The sequence below is a fragment of the Heterodontus francisci genome, chromosome 4, assembly GCF_036365525.1.
Source record: "Heterodontus francisci isolate sHetFra1 chromosome 4, sHetFra1.hap1, whole genome shotgun sequence".
Taxonomy (NCBI): Eukaryota; Metazoa; Chordata; class Chondrichthyes; order Heterodontiformes; family Heterodontidae; genus Heterodontus; species Heterodontus francisci.
Window position 1 is genome coordinate 15604018 of NC_090374.1, and position 15888 is coordinate 15619905.

Here is a 15888-nt window from a genome sequence, read left to right on the forward strand (position 1 = left end):
TACAAGAACCCCCTCTCTGTGTCTCTTTAAGTGGAGAGATACATAGAAACATAGAAAATAGGAGCAGGAGTAGGCCATTCGGCCCTTCGAGCCTGCTCCACCATTCATTATGATCATGGCTGATCATATTGAAGAGAGTTTCCCAGACCCTTATAATATCTGGGATATTTATGACTTAGCCATAAATATTAAAAATAGGCTATCCAAGAGATGGTAATGTTCTCTGTTGGTTTTCTCTCTTTGAGGGAAAGCTAGTACAATTCTTTGGACTCAAATAAGTGTCTGAGAATTTGTCTGATTTGAACTTGATTAAAGGAGATTTATAGGGATGTACTCCTGATTTGGTTTGGTCCCTATAAGGGATTAAAGTCATAAATCACTTCAATTGGCTCCCAAAAATGTGGTCTTATTGTTAACAGAATCCTGTACTTACATGTTAGTCTTTCATGTATATTTTAGTTTTGTAAATATGGAAGGAATGTTTACTGTCAGTGGTATTAAGACCCTGAGTTAAGAATCTAGAGACAGCAAACTCTCGATCACGGTTTGTGAATCTTAAATCAGAACTCCCTCATTCTACTTTTGAGGTTTGGAAATTTCCTTTAAATTTCCCTTCAAATCCTAATTGAGATTAGGTCCTGGCCCATTTTAAGAATACTGAAGCTGCAGCATTACAGTATGCTTTAGAAAAGGCAGACATTATTAAGCCCACATTAATTTGTACAGATAGTGACTATTGTAAACAGGCTTACAACCAAGACCTTGTGTTCTGGGAGCAAACAGGCTTTACCAATCATAAAGGTAACCCCAGAAAACACAAGTCATTGTGGGAAGATATTCTCCATTTGCGAAAGGAGAAACATAATTGTCAGGTAATTCATGTACCCGGGCATACCACTGGTTCAGTACATTGAAAGGGCAACAGTCTTCAGATGGACAGGCAAAGCATTCAGTCTGCATGACACCCCCTCAAGAGGGGCCTGCCATAGTTAATGTAATCACTAGGGCAGAACGGGCAGCTAATCAGGATGAGGAACTGATTCAGCTATTAGACTCGATGAAAGAGAATCCAAAAGAATATCCATCAAAGTACTTCTATTCGGAGGTACCCTCGAATCACAAACGAGAACAGCTTGTAAAAGAAGCTCACAAAGGTATAGGTCAGGCACATAGTGGTGCCCGAACAACATTCTGTAAATTGACTCCTTTGTATTGGTGGCCAGGCATGCTTAAAGCCTGTAAAATATATGCGGCAAATTGTGAGCTATGTAATTTGATCAACAAATCTTCGCTTATTAAACTGCTGAAGCCTAATAAATCAATGGAGAATTTTTTTGTTGATTTCATTGGACCACTTCCCCCATCAATGGGGTATAAGCAATTTGTCATTTGTGTTGATGCCTACACTTCTTTCTGATGGCTGGTCCCCACAAAAACTGTTTTGGAAACCACACTTGTCAATGTTATTACTGACATTATTACTGTAGCTGGTGCACCCAAAATCCTACACTCTGATCAAGGCGGAGCCTTTGTTTCCAAGGTTTTCAAAGACTACTGTGTGCTAAGGGGGACTGGGTTAGAGCACAGCACATCACGCCATCCACAGTCAGTGGGACTGGTGGAATGTAAAAACCAGGAAGTAAAAAAGCTATTGACCAAACTTTTGAGAATCAGAGGGAATAAGTGGGCCGCCATCATTCCAGAGGTACAGTTATCACTAAATAATGTGCCCATGTGTGCATCAGGGACAGTGTTACCTAGAACACCGTAGTAATTAATGTATGGTGTTGAAATGCGTACACCACTTACTCATGGTTCTTTTATTGCCTCTACATTTTCTGACTCCTTGACACCACAGCAACAATTAGATTTGAAACAAGAAATAACAGATCAAATTCATGAAATTGATCAGAAGATCAGAGAGAAGACTAGACAAAAACGGGTAAATGACAAAGCTTGGCAATCTGTAACCGGGGAGTGGGTTCAGGAGAGAAAGTTTGAACAGAAACCTAGTTTGAGATCTAAGTGGAAGAAACCTGTTCAAATATATTCTGTTATTAATGAAAGAACTGTCAAAATATTTGCTAACCAGCCGAATGGCAATCATTCTTTTAAAATTGTCTCTGTAGACAACCTGAAGAGGTGTTCCGAAGGGTACAGGAATTTAGGAACAGTACAAGGTGCAGTCGTACATTGTCTTTCAGGACCCAGCCTGGAGGATGGCATCAGAAGCGATGCTAATCAAACTGAAACCAACTGTGTCAATAAATGTTCCTCGCCCACGCAGGATCTCGCAGTGCCTCAAAGGTTGGTTTCACAGGGAACCAGACTCGGCGCAACGAGTGATAGTCAAGTCACAACGACAGAAGAAGAAAACACTGTGGGACAGGAATGAAGCACTGCAGACTCTCAGTGATGGGACTTGCTCTCGCATACAGCAAGGATTAAGGTACTGCTAGATTCCTTTGTTAAAGATCTTCTGGATGCAAGCAGTGCATGTGACATGCCAGATATGTCTTACTTCTTGAACACCTTACCCTATGCAATTTCTTGCAGAGAAGCAGGAATAAAACATTTTACTGCATTTGCCCTGAGTGACGTTTGGAGGGGACATAATGCAAGTGATGTTCTTATTCATCATAACATTGGAAGAGTGTGATGATACTAAGGAAAACATGGTGGAAAAGCTTTTATTTGCACCGCCAAGTTAGCTTCTGATGGAAAGTACACCTGTTATAAAGATACTCAGGTTCTGAATAACACTTCTATCCAGGTGACCTCAGAATTCCCTGATGTTAAGCTCTTTCTTCTTATTACTGGTATGAGGACATTGGCTGGAATGTGACTGACAATAGACTAAAGCATATTTTAGTTTATCTCAACAGGACTTTATCGTTTCAAGATCAAGCGACAGCTATGGATCCTTCCTTCTCTATCTCATCACATGGTTTCATCAATTGCTCATTGATGTTCGACATGTCGAGCTACAGCTGTCTTATTGAACATTTTGCGGCCTCAGATCGTGGACGCTTTGCATAGTTTTATTCTGAACTTTGTACTGGAATTAAAAGATTTATTTTTAGAGAACTTAGGTCATCCATGTAAAAACACGAACTATGATTGTTGTCAATGTAGTCTTTTGTATTATTGCACTGTTTCACATAATACGTTCTGACATTTTATCGAATGTTTATATTTTAGGCATTGTTTAGTTTTAACACCTATTTTCATTGTTCGCCTATATACGGGTCGGGGGGGGTGGGTGTGTGATGGAATATAGGTATAATAGGCTTAATTATGTAGAATTTAGATATAGTTAATATATTATACCCTTTAGAATTAAAGTTTGAATAAATGGTCAGTTTTACGAACTTAGAAAGATAGAAAACATAGAAAATAGGAGGAGTAGGCCGTTCGGCCTTTCGGGCCTGCTCCGTCATTCAAAAATGATCATGGCTAATCATCTCATTCAGTACTCTGTTCCCGCTTTCTCCCCTATCCCTTGATCCCTTTGGCAGTAAGAAATCTATCTCCTTCTTGAATATATTTAATGACTTGGCCTCCACTGCCTTCTGCGGTAGAGAATTCCATAGGTAACTTTCTGACATTCCCCTTTAAGAAGGTAGAGTTAAATATTTCAAGGTACCTGTTAGAATAGGGAATTGGAAGATAAACACACACATTGAAATATCCTGTGTGACATCAGTAAGAGGTAGCAATAAACTTAATTAGTTGTTGATGCAGACAAATCGGCTCAGGAGGTTACTTCAAGGTACCATGGAAAGGACAATTAACAATAAATGAAAATGGACTTACAGGAACAAGAGGTCAAGTAAACACAATTATAAACATTTTGACCAGATAAAGGCTTACAACTTCAGAAAACAGGGGGTTTCCAGTAGAACATTAAGTGGAGAGTTAGTTCAGGATACTATCAAATATGGATTTTAAAAGGAACACAGGAAGGTCACATAAATGCTGGAAGTCAGATGACACTTCAGAAATGGTATAAAAATGAGAGGTTTTGAAAGCAAAGTTTAGAGGTGTTGTATCCTCAAACAACACTTCTCATCCCATGCCTTACTCGGGGGATTTTAAATTTTAATGGATATTCTGGATACTCTAAGATAATTTTGCTCGAATATTAGCAAGGTTAAACTTTTGGATTCTACGTTAGAAATAAGAATGTGTGTTACATCTCTCAGTAATATTTGATATTGTGATATACTTATCCACTTAAGAAGTTTATTGCATGTTAAATTCTTTAATAAATATATAAAAGTTAATAAATCGTGTCATGTAGTATTCTATATACAGCTACAAGAACCCCCTCTCTGTGTCGCCTTAAGTGGAAAGATACGTATTGAAGAGAGTTTCCCAGACTCTTATAATATCTGGGATATTTATGACTTAGCCATAAATATTAGAAATAGGCTATCTGAAAGATGGTAATATTCTCTATTGGTTTTCTTTCTTTGAGGGAAAGCTAGTACAATTCTTTGGACTCAAATAAGTGTCTGAGAATTTGTCTGGGTGGAACTTGATTAAAGGAGATTTATAGGGATGTACTCCTGATTTGGTTTAGTCTCTATAAGGCTTTAAAGTCATCAATCACTTCAGAAGCATATAGTACTTCAGAAAAAGATATATAGAAGATGTATAGAAAAATCAGAGTGGGACAGTAAGGGACAGAGAGATTAATGGTAGGGTGCCAAAACTAGTATATTCATCTTGACAGGATGTGAAAGCAGGTCCTGGATTCTAAAGTACAGAAACAACAGCATCTCTCATGGGAAAAATGTCATTTAGTCACCAAAGCTAGTGACAAAATTAGATAAACACAATTAAAAATAAAGAGTGCCTTCAGTTCCTCCAATAGAGCAATTCTCTTAATATAAAAGCAAAATACTGCAGATGTTGGAAATCTGAAATAAAAACAGAAAGTGACAGGAATACTCAGTAGGTCTGGCAGCATCTGTGGAGGGAGAAGCAGAGTTAACATTTCAGGTCAGTGACCTTTCATTAGAACTGGCAGAGGTTAGAAATGTAATAGGTTGAAAGCAAATAAAGTGGGGGTAGGGGAAAAGAGAACAAAAGCGAAGGTGTGTGATAGGACAGAGGGCCAGAGAGATTAACTGACAAGTAAGTCATGGGGCAAAGGTAAAGGGAGTGTGCCAATGGTATGGTGAAAGACAAAGCATCAGTGCAGAGGGAGTGTTAATGACAGAATAATGAGCAGCCCTAGCCAAAAGCACAAGCATGGAAAAACTAATACGCAGGCACATGGTAAAAAAACAAAAAAAGGAACAAAATAAAATAAAATAAAAATAATAAAAGGGCTAGTCATGCTCTGAAATTATTGAACTCAATGTTCAGTCCAGTAGGCTGTGGCGTGCTGAATCGGAAAATGAGATGCTGTTCCTCAAGCTTGTGTTGATGTTCACTGGAACACTGTAGCAGGCCCAGGACAGAGATGAGAGCATGAGAGCAGGAGGGTGTGTTGAAATTTATTATAAGCAATTCTCTTAAATTCACTTATGTCTATATGTCAGTCTATCACTGTCGATCAACAAAATCGGAACTCAGTGATGCCATTGATTCTCTAGCCAGTGGAAAAGCCCCTGGGAAGGACGGCATTACCCCTGAAATAATCAAGAGTGCCAAGCCTGCTATACTCTCAGAACTGTACGAACTGCTTTGCCTGTGCTGGGATGAGGGAACAGTATCAATGGACATGCACAATGCCAATATCATCACCCTCTGTAAGAACAAGGGTGACCGCGGTGACTGCAACAATTACCATGGAATCTCCCTGCTCAGCAGAGTGGGGAAAGTCTTTGCTCAAGTCGTTTTAAACAGACTCCAGAAGCTGGCTGAGCGTGTCTACCCTGAGGCACAGTGCGGCTTTCGAGCAGAGAGATCCACCATTGACATGCTGTTCTCCCTTCGCCAGCTACAGGAGAAATGCCATGAACAACAGATGCCCCTCTACGTTGCTTTCATAGATCTCACCAAAGCCTTTGACCTCGTCAGCAGACGTGGTCTCTTCAGACTACTAGCAAAGATCGGATGTCCACCAAAGCTACTAAGTATCATCACCTCATTCCATGACAATGTGAAAGGCACAATTCAGCATAGTGGCGCCTTATCAGACCCCTTTCCTATCCTGAGTGGCGTGAAACAGGGCTGTGTTCTCGCACCTACACTGTTTGGGATCTTCTTCTCCCTGCTGCTCTCACATGTGTTCAAGTCTTCAGAAGAAAGAATTTTCCTCCACACAAGATCAGGTGGCAGGTTGTTCAACCTTGCCCGTCTTAGAGCGAAGACCAAAGTACGGAAAGTCCTCATCAGGGAACTCCTCTTTGCTGACGATGCTGCATTAACATCCCACACAGAAGAGTGTCTGCAGAGACTCATCGACAGGATTGCGGCTGCCTGCAACGAATTTGGCCTAACCAGCAGCCTCAAGAAAACGAACATCATGGGACAACATGTCAGAAATGCTCCATCCATCAATATTGGTGACCACGCTCTGGAAGTGGTTCAAGAGTTCACCTACCTAGGCTCAACTAACACCAGTAACCTGTCTCTCGATGCAGAAATCAACAAGCGCATGGGAAAGGTGTCCGCTGCTATGTCCAGACTGGCCGAGAGGGTGTGGGAAAATGGCGCGCTGACACGGAACACAAAAGTCCAAGTGTTTCAAGCCTGTGTCCTCAGTACCTTGCTCTACGGCAGCGAGGCATGGAGAATGTATGTCAGTCAAGAGCGACGTCTTAACTCATTCCATCTTCACTGCCTCCACAGAATCTTTGGCATCAGGTGGCAGGACTGTATCTCCAACGCAGAAGTCCTTGAGGCGGCCAACATCCCCAGCATATACACCCTACTGAGCCAGCGGCACTTGAGATGGCTTGACCATGTGAGCCGCGTGGAAGATGGCAGGATCCCCAAGGACGCATTGCACAGCGAGCTCGTCACTGGTATCAGACCCTCTGGCCGTCCTTGTCTCCGCTTTAAAGACGTCTGCAAACGTGACATGAAGTCCTGTGACATTGATCACAAGTCGAGGGAGTTAGTTGCCAGCGATCGCCAGAGCTGGCGGGCAGCCATAAAGGCGGGGCTAAAGAGAGGCGAGTCGAAGAGACTCAGCAGTTGGCAGGAAAAAAGACAGAAGTGCAAGGAGAGAGCCAACTGTGTAACAGCCCCGACAACCAATTTTATCTGCAGCACCTGTGGAAGAGTCTGTCACTCTAGAATTAGCCTTTATAGCCACTCCAGGCGCTGCTCCACAAATCACTGATCACCTCCAGGCGCTTACCCATTGTCTCTCGAAACAAGGAGGCCACAGAAGAAGATCACTGTCGATTCCAATTCAGCTCTGACAAGATAATTATTAACAAAAAGCTTTTCTGCAAAAGGTTGAGCAGTTGTTACTGCATGTATTATTCAGTTACAAAATGTTTAGTCACTATCTGTAAGATTATACTCCAGACTAACCAATTTATGTCTAAGCCAAATCTATTACTTATTAGCAAAGATGCACTTTTAACATAATTTTTTTTTAACATAAAATATGATACAGACAACTTTCAAATGGCATTGGCCACTCAGGTTATCTGTCCTGAAACTAGATAGTAAACGATGCACAATGCAGTTCATGACCTATGACATACTTGTAAAACTTGTCCTTTAATCCAATTCGCAGCAAAAAAAAATCAGTTAATGACTGTTTCGAACATGGTCATTGAAACATAATACACTTTTGCTATGTCTTCCCTGATAGTTTTTAAAACTGCAAATGCAGCATAGAATTTTGTTAGGGAATCATAGACAGTTCATCATAGGTTAAGGTTTATTAAAGCTATCCATTACATTGTATTTATTAATTATTGTATATGGGTCAGCAGCATCTTGCTTTTGCAAATATCACTTAGCCCCATTATGCTGTACTGTTGTATTCATGAGGAACTTACAATGCTGACTTCTAGAGATTCCATGGATTTTCTTGTCTGTTTTCCCCTCAATACAAGTTCTGGAACAATGTGATTCCAAATGGATAGCAGTGGAATTGGGACATTTATACAGAAGTATAAGTCCAGCAACTTTCAACATGTTACTGAGCCTGGGTTCCATGTGAAAGTAGTGCATGCGAGAATGCAGAAATCGAGACATTCCCTAAGTGACTTTTGCCATTTTAAATTGAGTTTACATACACAAGCCTTTAAACTTGTGTCTTAAAATAACCTAGCTAGGGCTCAACTATTTACAAATATTTACAATCTACATCAATGACTTGCATGAAGGGACTTAATGTATGGAACCTTAATTTGCAGGTGACACAATGATACATAGGAAGGTAAGTTGTCAAGAGGACATAAAGAGTCTAAAAAGGCATATAGATAGGTTACATGGGTGGGCAAAAATTTGTCAGATGGAGTGTAATGTGGGAAAATGTGAACTTGTCCACCTTGGCAGGAAGAATAGAAAAGCAGTATATTACTTAAATGGAGAGAGATTGCAGAACTCTGTGGTAGAGAGAGATCTGGGTGTCCAGGTACATGAATCACAAAAAGTTAGTATGCAGATACAGCAAGTATTTAGGAAGGCAAATGGAATGTTGTTGTTTATTGCAAGGGGAATAGAATATAAAAGTAGGGAAGTGTTGCGACAGCTGTACAGGATCTTAATGAGACCACATCTGGAGTACTGTGTACAGTTTTGGTCTCCTTACTTAAGAAAAGATAAAGTTGCATTGGAAGCAATTCAGAGAAGGTTCACTCGACTAATTCCTGGGATGAAGAGGTTATTTTATAGGAAAGATTGGCCAGGTTGGGTCTGTATCCATTGGAGTTTAGAAGGATGATAGGTGATCTTATTGAAACATCTAAAATCCTGAGACATTAGAATATATAGGTACTTGATGGCCAGCAGAGACACGATGGGCCGAAGGGCCTGTTTCTGTGCTGTATGACTATGACTTGACAGAGTGGATGCTGAGACGATGTTTCCACTTATGGGTGAGACTAGAACTATGGGGACAGTTTAAAAATAAGGAGTCTTCCATTTAAGATAGAGATGAGGAGAATTTTTTTCTCTCAAAGGGTCATTAGTCTGTGGAATTCACTTCCTCAGAGAGCAGTAGAGGCAGAGTCATTGAATATGTTCAAGGCTGAGTTTGATAGACAAGGGAGTCAAGTGTTACGGGTGAAAGGTAAGAAAGTGAAGCTGAGGCCACAAACAGATCAGCCATGATCTTTCTGAATGGCAGAGCAGGCTTGAGGGGCTGAATGGCCTACTCCTGCTCCTACTTTGTATGTTCATATGACCCAGATGTGAGATGGCTACCCACTGAGCTGAGGCTAACAGCCAAATTCTAACACTCAATGCGTAAAGTAAAAAGTATTCCATTCCCCAGCATCAGTGCAGAAAGTACGACAAAGGAGAACAGCCCTGGCTGATACCCAGGAGTGCTATTCAGACGGTCAAGCTGTACAATGCATGGTGGAGGAGATACTGCGTATCAGAGCGATCTTGATCAGTACAACCAAAAACTGGAAATAAATTAATGTGTTAAGAGATAAAAGCTAAAGTGCTTCTCCAAATGTGAATTTACCATCTAAGTTTTCTCGTGTGACCTGTAACACTTCAGGTTTCCAAGCTCAAATTTTCTTCAACTCGCAACAATGTGACATTGTGATGCTTTTTGTTAATTAAATGTGAAATGTGCAAAAACTTTTATGGTTTGGCTATTTCTGTTGTTAATCTTTTCACAGTACACAAGCTGATACAGTTCTTCATACATGCAGTTTTGTATTACAATGTGTATCAGGGAGGTTTGTCACAATGCTGAATTTAACATTCCTTCCATGTCCCCAGACGTGTACCGACTGTTGCTGCCTTGTGGCTTCACTTCCAGAAGGCATTAAATAAGGTTTTACACAAGAGAATATGAGTAAAAAGGAGAGCGCATCCAATCGGAGGTAATCTTGTGACATAGGTCGGTAATTGGTTGGGAGGTAGGAGTTAGAGACTAGGGATAAAGTGATTGTAATCTGATTGGCAGGATATGACAAGTGATGTTCCCCAGGGATCTGTACTGAGGCCTCGGCTTTTCTTTAGGCAGGATAAAAGGTGTCACTCTTTCTGTTTCTCTTTGGCCAGTGTGAATGTCAGCATATTTCAGTAGCTCGTATAACAATGCACAAATGTCAAGACAATATAGGGCAGTATTTGCTTCCAGTCCTCTACACATGCACCCCATCTACCAAATTAAACATAAATAAAATAAAAACAGAATGTGCTAGAAATACAGTGGAGAGAGAAGCAGAGTTAACGTTTCAGGTCAGTGACCTTTCATCAAAACACAGTTGAAAGGTCACCCACCATGGAAAGGTCACAGACCTGAAACGTTAACTCTGCTTCTCTCTCCACAGATGCTGCCAGACCTGCTGTGTATTTCCAGCACTTCCTGTTTTTATTTCAGATTTCCAACTTCTGCAGTATTTCACTTTTATTACCAAATTAAACATCCGCTCCCCCCACCATGGGCACACCAAGGCTGCAATGTGTGCCAGCTACAGGGTACACTACTGCACCTCCCAAATCCGTAACCTCCACCACAACAGAATGTCCATGGGACCACCATCATGGGACTTGGACATATATCACCATTCCTTCATTTTCGCTGGGTGAAAATCCCAGAACCTTCTGCCTAACAGCACTGTGCGTGTACCTACACCACACGGACAAACTTGGAGGTGTGACAAACAGTGAGGGTGATATGAACCGCCTGCAACAAGACATAGACAGGCTAGTAGAATGGGCAGCGAGGTGGCAGGTGGAATTTAATACTGACAAGTGTGAGGTGATGCATTTTGGTAGGAATAGGGAGAAGCAATATATATTTAATGGCACAGTTCTAAAGAGTGTGCAGGAACCGAGGGACCGGGAGGTGCATGTGCACAGATCTTTGAAGGTGGCAGGACATATTGAGATAAAAGCAAAATACTGCGGATGCTGGAAATCTGAAATAAAAACAAGAAATGCTGGAAATACTCAGCAGGTCTGGCAGCATCTTGGAGAGAGAAGCAGAGTTAATGTTTCAGGTCAGTGACGCTTCTTCAGAACTAGCAAATATTATTTAGGACATATTGAGAGACTGGTTACTAAAGCATATGAATCCCAAAGATCTTGGGATTCATAAATAGAGGCATTGAGTACGAAAGCAGGGAAGTTATGCTGAACCTTTATAAAGCTCTGGTTAGACTCCAACTAGAATATTGCATCCGGTTCTGGTCACCACACTTCAGGAAGGATGTGAGGGTCCTTGAGAAGATGCAGGGGAGATTTACCTGAATGGTTCCAGGGATGGAGGATTTTAGTTACAAGGTTAGGTTGGAAAAGCTGTGTTTGTTCTCCTTAACAGAGGAGATTGAGGGAGGTTTAATACACGAGCAAGATTACGACAGGCTTAGATACGTTAGACAAGGAAAAACCTCCCATTAACAAATGGTACAAGGACTAGGGGACACAGATTGAATGTTTTGGGCAAAAGACACAGGAGGAATATCAGGAAGCATTTTTTTACACAGCGGGTAGCAATGACCTGGAACTCACTGCTCACAAGGGTGGTAGAAGCGGAGACAATCAATGACTTCAAGAGAAAGTTGGATGGCTACCTGAGAGAAATAGACTTGCTGGGCCATGGGGATCGAGCTGGGGAGAGGGACTGACAGCACAGCTCCGTGGAGAGCCGTATGGATTCGATGGGTCAAATAGCCTCTTTCTGTGCCGTAAATGATTCTTTGACTGCAGCGGTTCAAGAAGACGGCTCACCACCACTCTCTCAAGGGCAGCTAGAGATGGGCAATAAATGCTTGCCTTGTCAGCGCGACAGGATGTGACAGGACCGCAGAGCTTTGATCTGATTGCTGGTCAATACAACAGTAAAAACAAAAGCAAAAATAATAGGAAACCATAAGGCCGGATCCCTACCTGGCTGTAAGAGAGGAGGATGAGGCAATACACATGAAAATCTTAATCATTGCCATTTTACATATATCAGCTGCAGAACCTATACAAAATATAATGGCATAATACAAAATAATATCAGTATATATCAGCAAACAAACTCGTGCATTATTACATATCAGATCATATTACTGAGCAGCTGCTTCAGTCTAATCTGATCCAGTCTCAGTCCCACCTTACCTCCACTCTTTCAGGATACAGACCTGGAAATTATCACTGCCTATATTAGTGACAAACATTGACCAGGTTAGGACAAAGATCCTCTCCCTGTTATTTTAATGCAGGTGTCGACCTATTTCTTTTGATTGGGTTAATACTTCTGCGGAAACGACGCACAGAAGTAAAGTCACATGGAAGTGCTAAGCTGCTGTTGAAAATAATCATTTCTGGGCTATAACCTTTGAAACTCTGATTGGATGTATTCCTGACGTTTTTGGCATATGGTCTCCTGTCTCCAACCACCCCATCCCCACACTCTCCCCACTGGTCACCGACGCAGCCATTCTTTGGGAGCTCTGCCTTCTCATGTCAAATATGCTCATAATCACCCAATCAGATGATGTTTTACTCTCCATCTTTTTATCCTGTCTCCAATATTCTTATAACTAATAAAAGGTTGAAAGAAAACAAAAAAAAAACACAGAAATGTTTTAAATATCCCTATAATGTTTCTCCTGGGTATTGCATGCAGCTGTATCCTGGAGATTAATCTTTAACTCCTAGAGACTTGAACTGAAAGCTAGTCTTAGTAATGGTGTCATGAAACTGTCAGCGATGATAGTAAAAACCCATCTCGTTCACTAATGTCCTTTCGGGACGGAAATCTGCCGTCCTTACCTGGTCTGGCCTACATGTGACTTCAGACCCACAGCAATGTGGTTGACTCTTAACTGCCCTCTTATATGGCCCAGCAAGCCACTCAGTTGTCAAGGGCAATTTGGGATGGGCAACAAATGCTGACCTTGCCAGTGACGCCCATATCCCATGAAAGGATAATGAAAAAGACTCTAGGAGGATCCTGGAGAGTTGGCAACGCTACTCATGATCCAGTGAGGCAGTCTGTAAATAGGAAACACATGCCTGGGGCTGTTTAAATTTCCCACTCTTACCTTGTACTACAAAGTTCACGGCCTGCCTTTCCGCCTGATTTCGTGAGCTATAATCCTGCGAGTTGATGTGAGGCAATGGCCTCTTACGTCCCATTAGTGAAACAGCGTAGCCTAATGCAATGAGATGACAGAGAAGGATGAAAGTCTGTCGCACCCATCCCCGAGAGTATGGCACTATGGTCCTTTTAAATAAATAATCATCCATGATAGTTGTAATGACCATCAATTGACCAAATTAATGGGTGGCATTTACTGAAATGTAGGAGGACAATCTGAGAAAAAAATGACTCCTAAAATATATTACTACCAACAGCGGAAAAAACTATCAGTTGAGGGATAAATATTGACCATAACATCAGGGGAACTCCCTGCACTTCTTTGAATAATGGCCGTTGGGTCTTTTACATCCACCTGAGAGAACAGATTGGTGGGTGGGGGGGGGGGGGGGGGGGGGAGGGGGGTGTCAGTTTAACATCTTATCTGAAAGACAGCACTTCTGACAGTGCAGCACTCCCTTAGTACTGCACTGGAGTGTCAGTCTAGTTTATGTGCTCAAGTCCCCGGAGTGGGATTTGAACCTACAACCTCATGTCTCAGAGGCAGGCTATTACTCAGTCACAAACTAAAGAAAACAATGAAATTGTTACGAAATCTTGCCAAAGCGTCAAAATTACAAAACAAAATCCAGCTTACTGATGGGGCGAATGGCCTTCCTTTATGCTATAAATGCTGCTTCCACAGTGCACTGCAAATGACTAGCTCATAGAGCCATTGACCACACAGAAGGAGACCATTCGGCCTATCGAGTCCATGCAGGCTCTCCAGGGAGCTATCCATTCAGTCCCACTCCCCCGCTTGATCCCTGAGCCCTGCAAGACTATTTCTCTCAAGCGGCCATCCAACTTCCTCTTGAAGGATTTAGGGAGAATTTGAGGAGAAATGTTTTCACCCAGAGGGTGTTTGGGGACTAGAAGTTACTGCCTGAAAGGGTGGTAGAGGCAGAAACCCTCATTACATTTAAAACGCACTTATTTGGATATGCATTCAAAGTTTAATGCGGAAAAGTGTGAGGTGATTCACTTCGGAAGGAGTAACAGGATTGCAGAATACTGGGCTAATGGGAAGATTCTTGGTAGTGCAGATGAACAGAGAGATTTTGGTGTCCAGGTACATAAATCCCTGAAAGTTGCCACCCAGGTTAATAGGGCTGTTAAGAAGGCATATGGTGTGTTAGCTTTTATTAGTAGGGGGATCGAGTTTCGGAGCCACGAGGTCATGCTGCAGCTGTACAGAACTCTGGTGCGGCCGCACCTGGAGTATTGCGTGCAGTTCTGGGCACCGCATTATAGGAAGGATGTGGAAGCTTTGGAAAAGGTGCAGAGGAGATTTACTAGGATGTTGCCTGGTATGGAGGGAAGGTCTTACGAGGAAAGGCTGAGGGACTTGAGGTTGTTTTCGTTAGAGAGAAGGAGGAGAAGAGGTGACTTTATAGAGACATATAAGATAATCAGAGGGTTGGACAGGGTGGATAGTGAGAGCCTTTTTCCTCGGATGGTGATGGCAAACACGAGGGGACATAGCTTTAAGTTGAGGGGTGATAGATATAGGACAGATGTCAGAGGTAGTTTCTTTACACAGAGAGTAGTAGGGGCGTGGAACGCCCTGCCTGCAACAGTAGTAGACTCGCCAACTTTAAGGGCATTTAAGTGGTCATTGGATAGACATATGGATGAAAATGGAATAGTGTAGGTCAGATGGTTTCACAGGTCGGCGCAACATCGAGGGCCGAAAGGCCTGTACTGCGCTGTAATGTTCTATGTTCTATGTTCTATGCCATAACCTACAGGCTATGGACCAAGAGCTGGAAAGTGGGATTAGGTTGGCTGTCTCTTTTCCAGCTAGCACTAATGATAGGCCGAGTGGCCTCCCTCTGTGCTATAAATTTCAATGATTCTGTGTTAGAAGAGGAAATTCTTCTGAGGTTGGAGTTGGGAGACGTTACTGGGCGGTGTTGGAAGCAGTTACTCTGTGGCTAGGTTTTTTAATCCTGACCAGCAGTGATTGATTCGAAGATTGGGTGCCTGATGTGGGAAAACGTTCTATTAGCCAAGGCTTGGCAATCACCAGAAGACATCCAATTTTTTTTTAATTATTAAGGGGACTCCCAATTAATGAGATTTTTAGAAGAAACTTTTTGTTTTAAAGAAAGCTGTAACCTTTTGTATATTTAGCTTTAGGCAAAACCTAGAGTTCTCGAGAGCTAAGCCTTTTGATCACCATGTGAATGAAGTGACCTTGTTATATCATGTACAGCTTCTCTAGACAGAGCTTGTAATCAGACAAAAACCTTTTCAGACACACCCGCAAAAATGCACTCAAAAGCAGATCTAAAGTTACAAAGTTCCTGAGTACCAGCCACTGAGCTTTATTTCATGGTCCACAATGATTCACTTCAGCTGGATGTTTAATATTACTTCGTTCTCATATGCAGGTATTTGAGAACATTCGGATCTGCACTCCCTGTGAAGCAGCTTAACTTGTCTTTTAATTAGAATGTGTTTTGAATAACGATCCTCCTGAAACACAACATCTATTGTCTAGGTTTGCAATGTTTTTTTCTTGCTAGAATACTCTTGCTTGCAAGATGTTGCCAACTTTTCAAATTATTTGTATGTCAAGAGATGCAATGCTGGTACTGAGACAGGAGGGAAGACATCAACCTCCTGCTGGATGAGGATGTCTGCTT

At 41.8% G+C, this 15888-nt stretch overlaps 1 protein-coding gene across 9 annotated transcripts in view; it reads right to left on the reverse strand.

Annotated features, from left to right (window-relative positions):
- The window catches only part of poln (polymerase (DNA directed) nu), a 549154-nt gene that overhangs the window by 34832 nt on the left and 498434 nt on the right, over nucleotides 1-15888 (reverse strand). For 7 of the 9 annotated variants that reach the window (XM_068029211.1, XM_068029206.1, XM_068029207.1 and 4 more), the window contains 2 exons: nucleotides 13143-13253; nucleotides 11998-12076 (listed from right to left, as the gene is read on the reverse strand). The exons of 1 other annotated variant lie outside the window; for it this stretch is intronic. In XM_068029211.1, the coding sequence (XP_067885312.1) occupies nucleotides 11998-12076; nucleotides 13143-13253 (190 nt within the window). The remainder of the gene's footprint in view (nucleotides 1-11997; nucleotides 12077-13142; nucleotides 13254-15888) is intronic. One more of the 9 variants, XM_068029208.1, reaches the window with a different exon arrangement.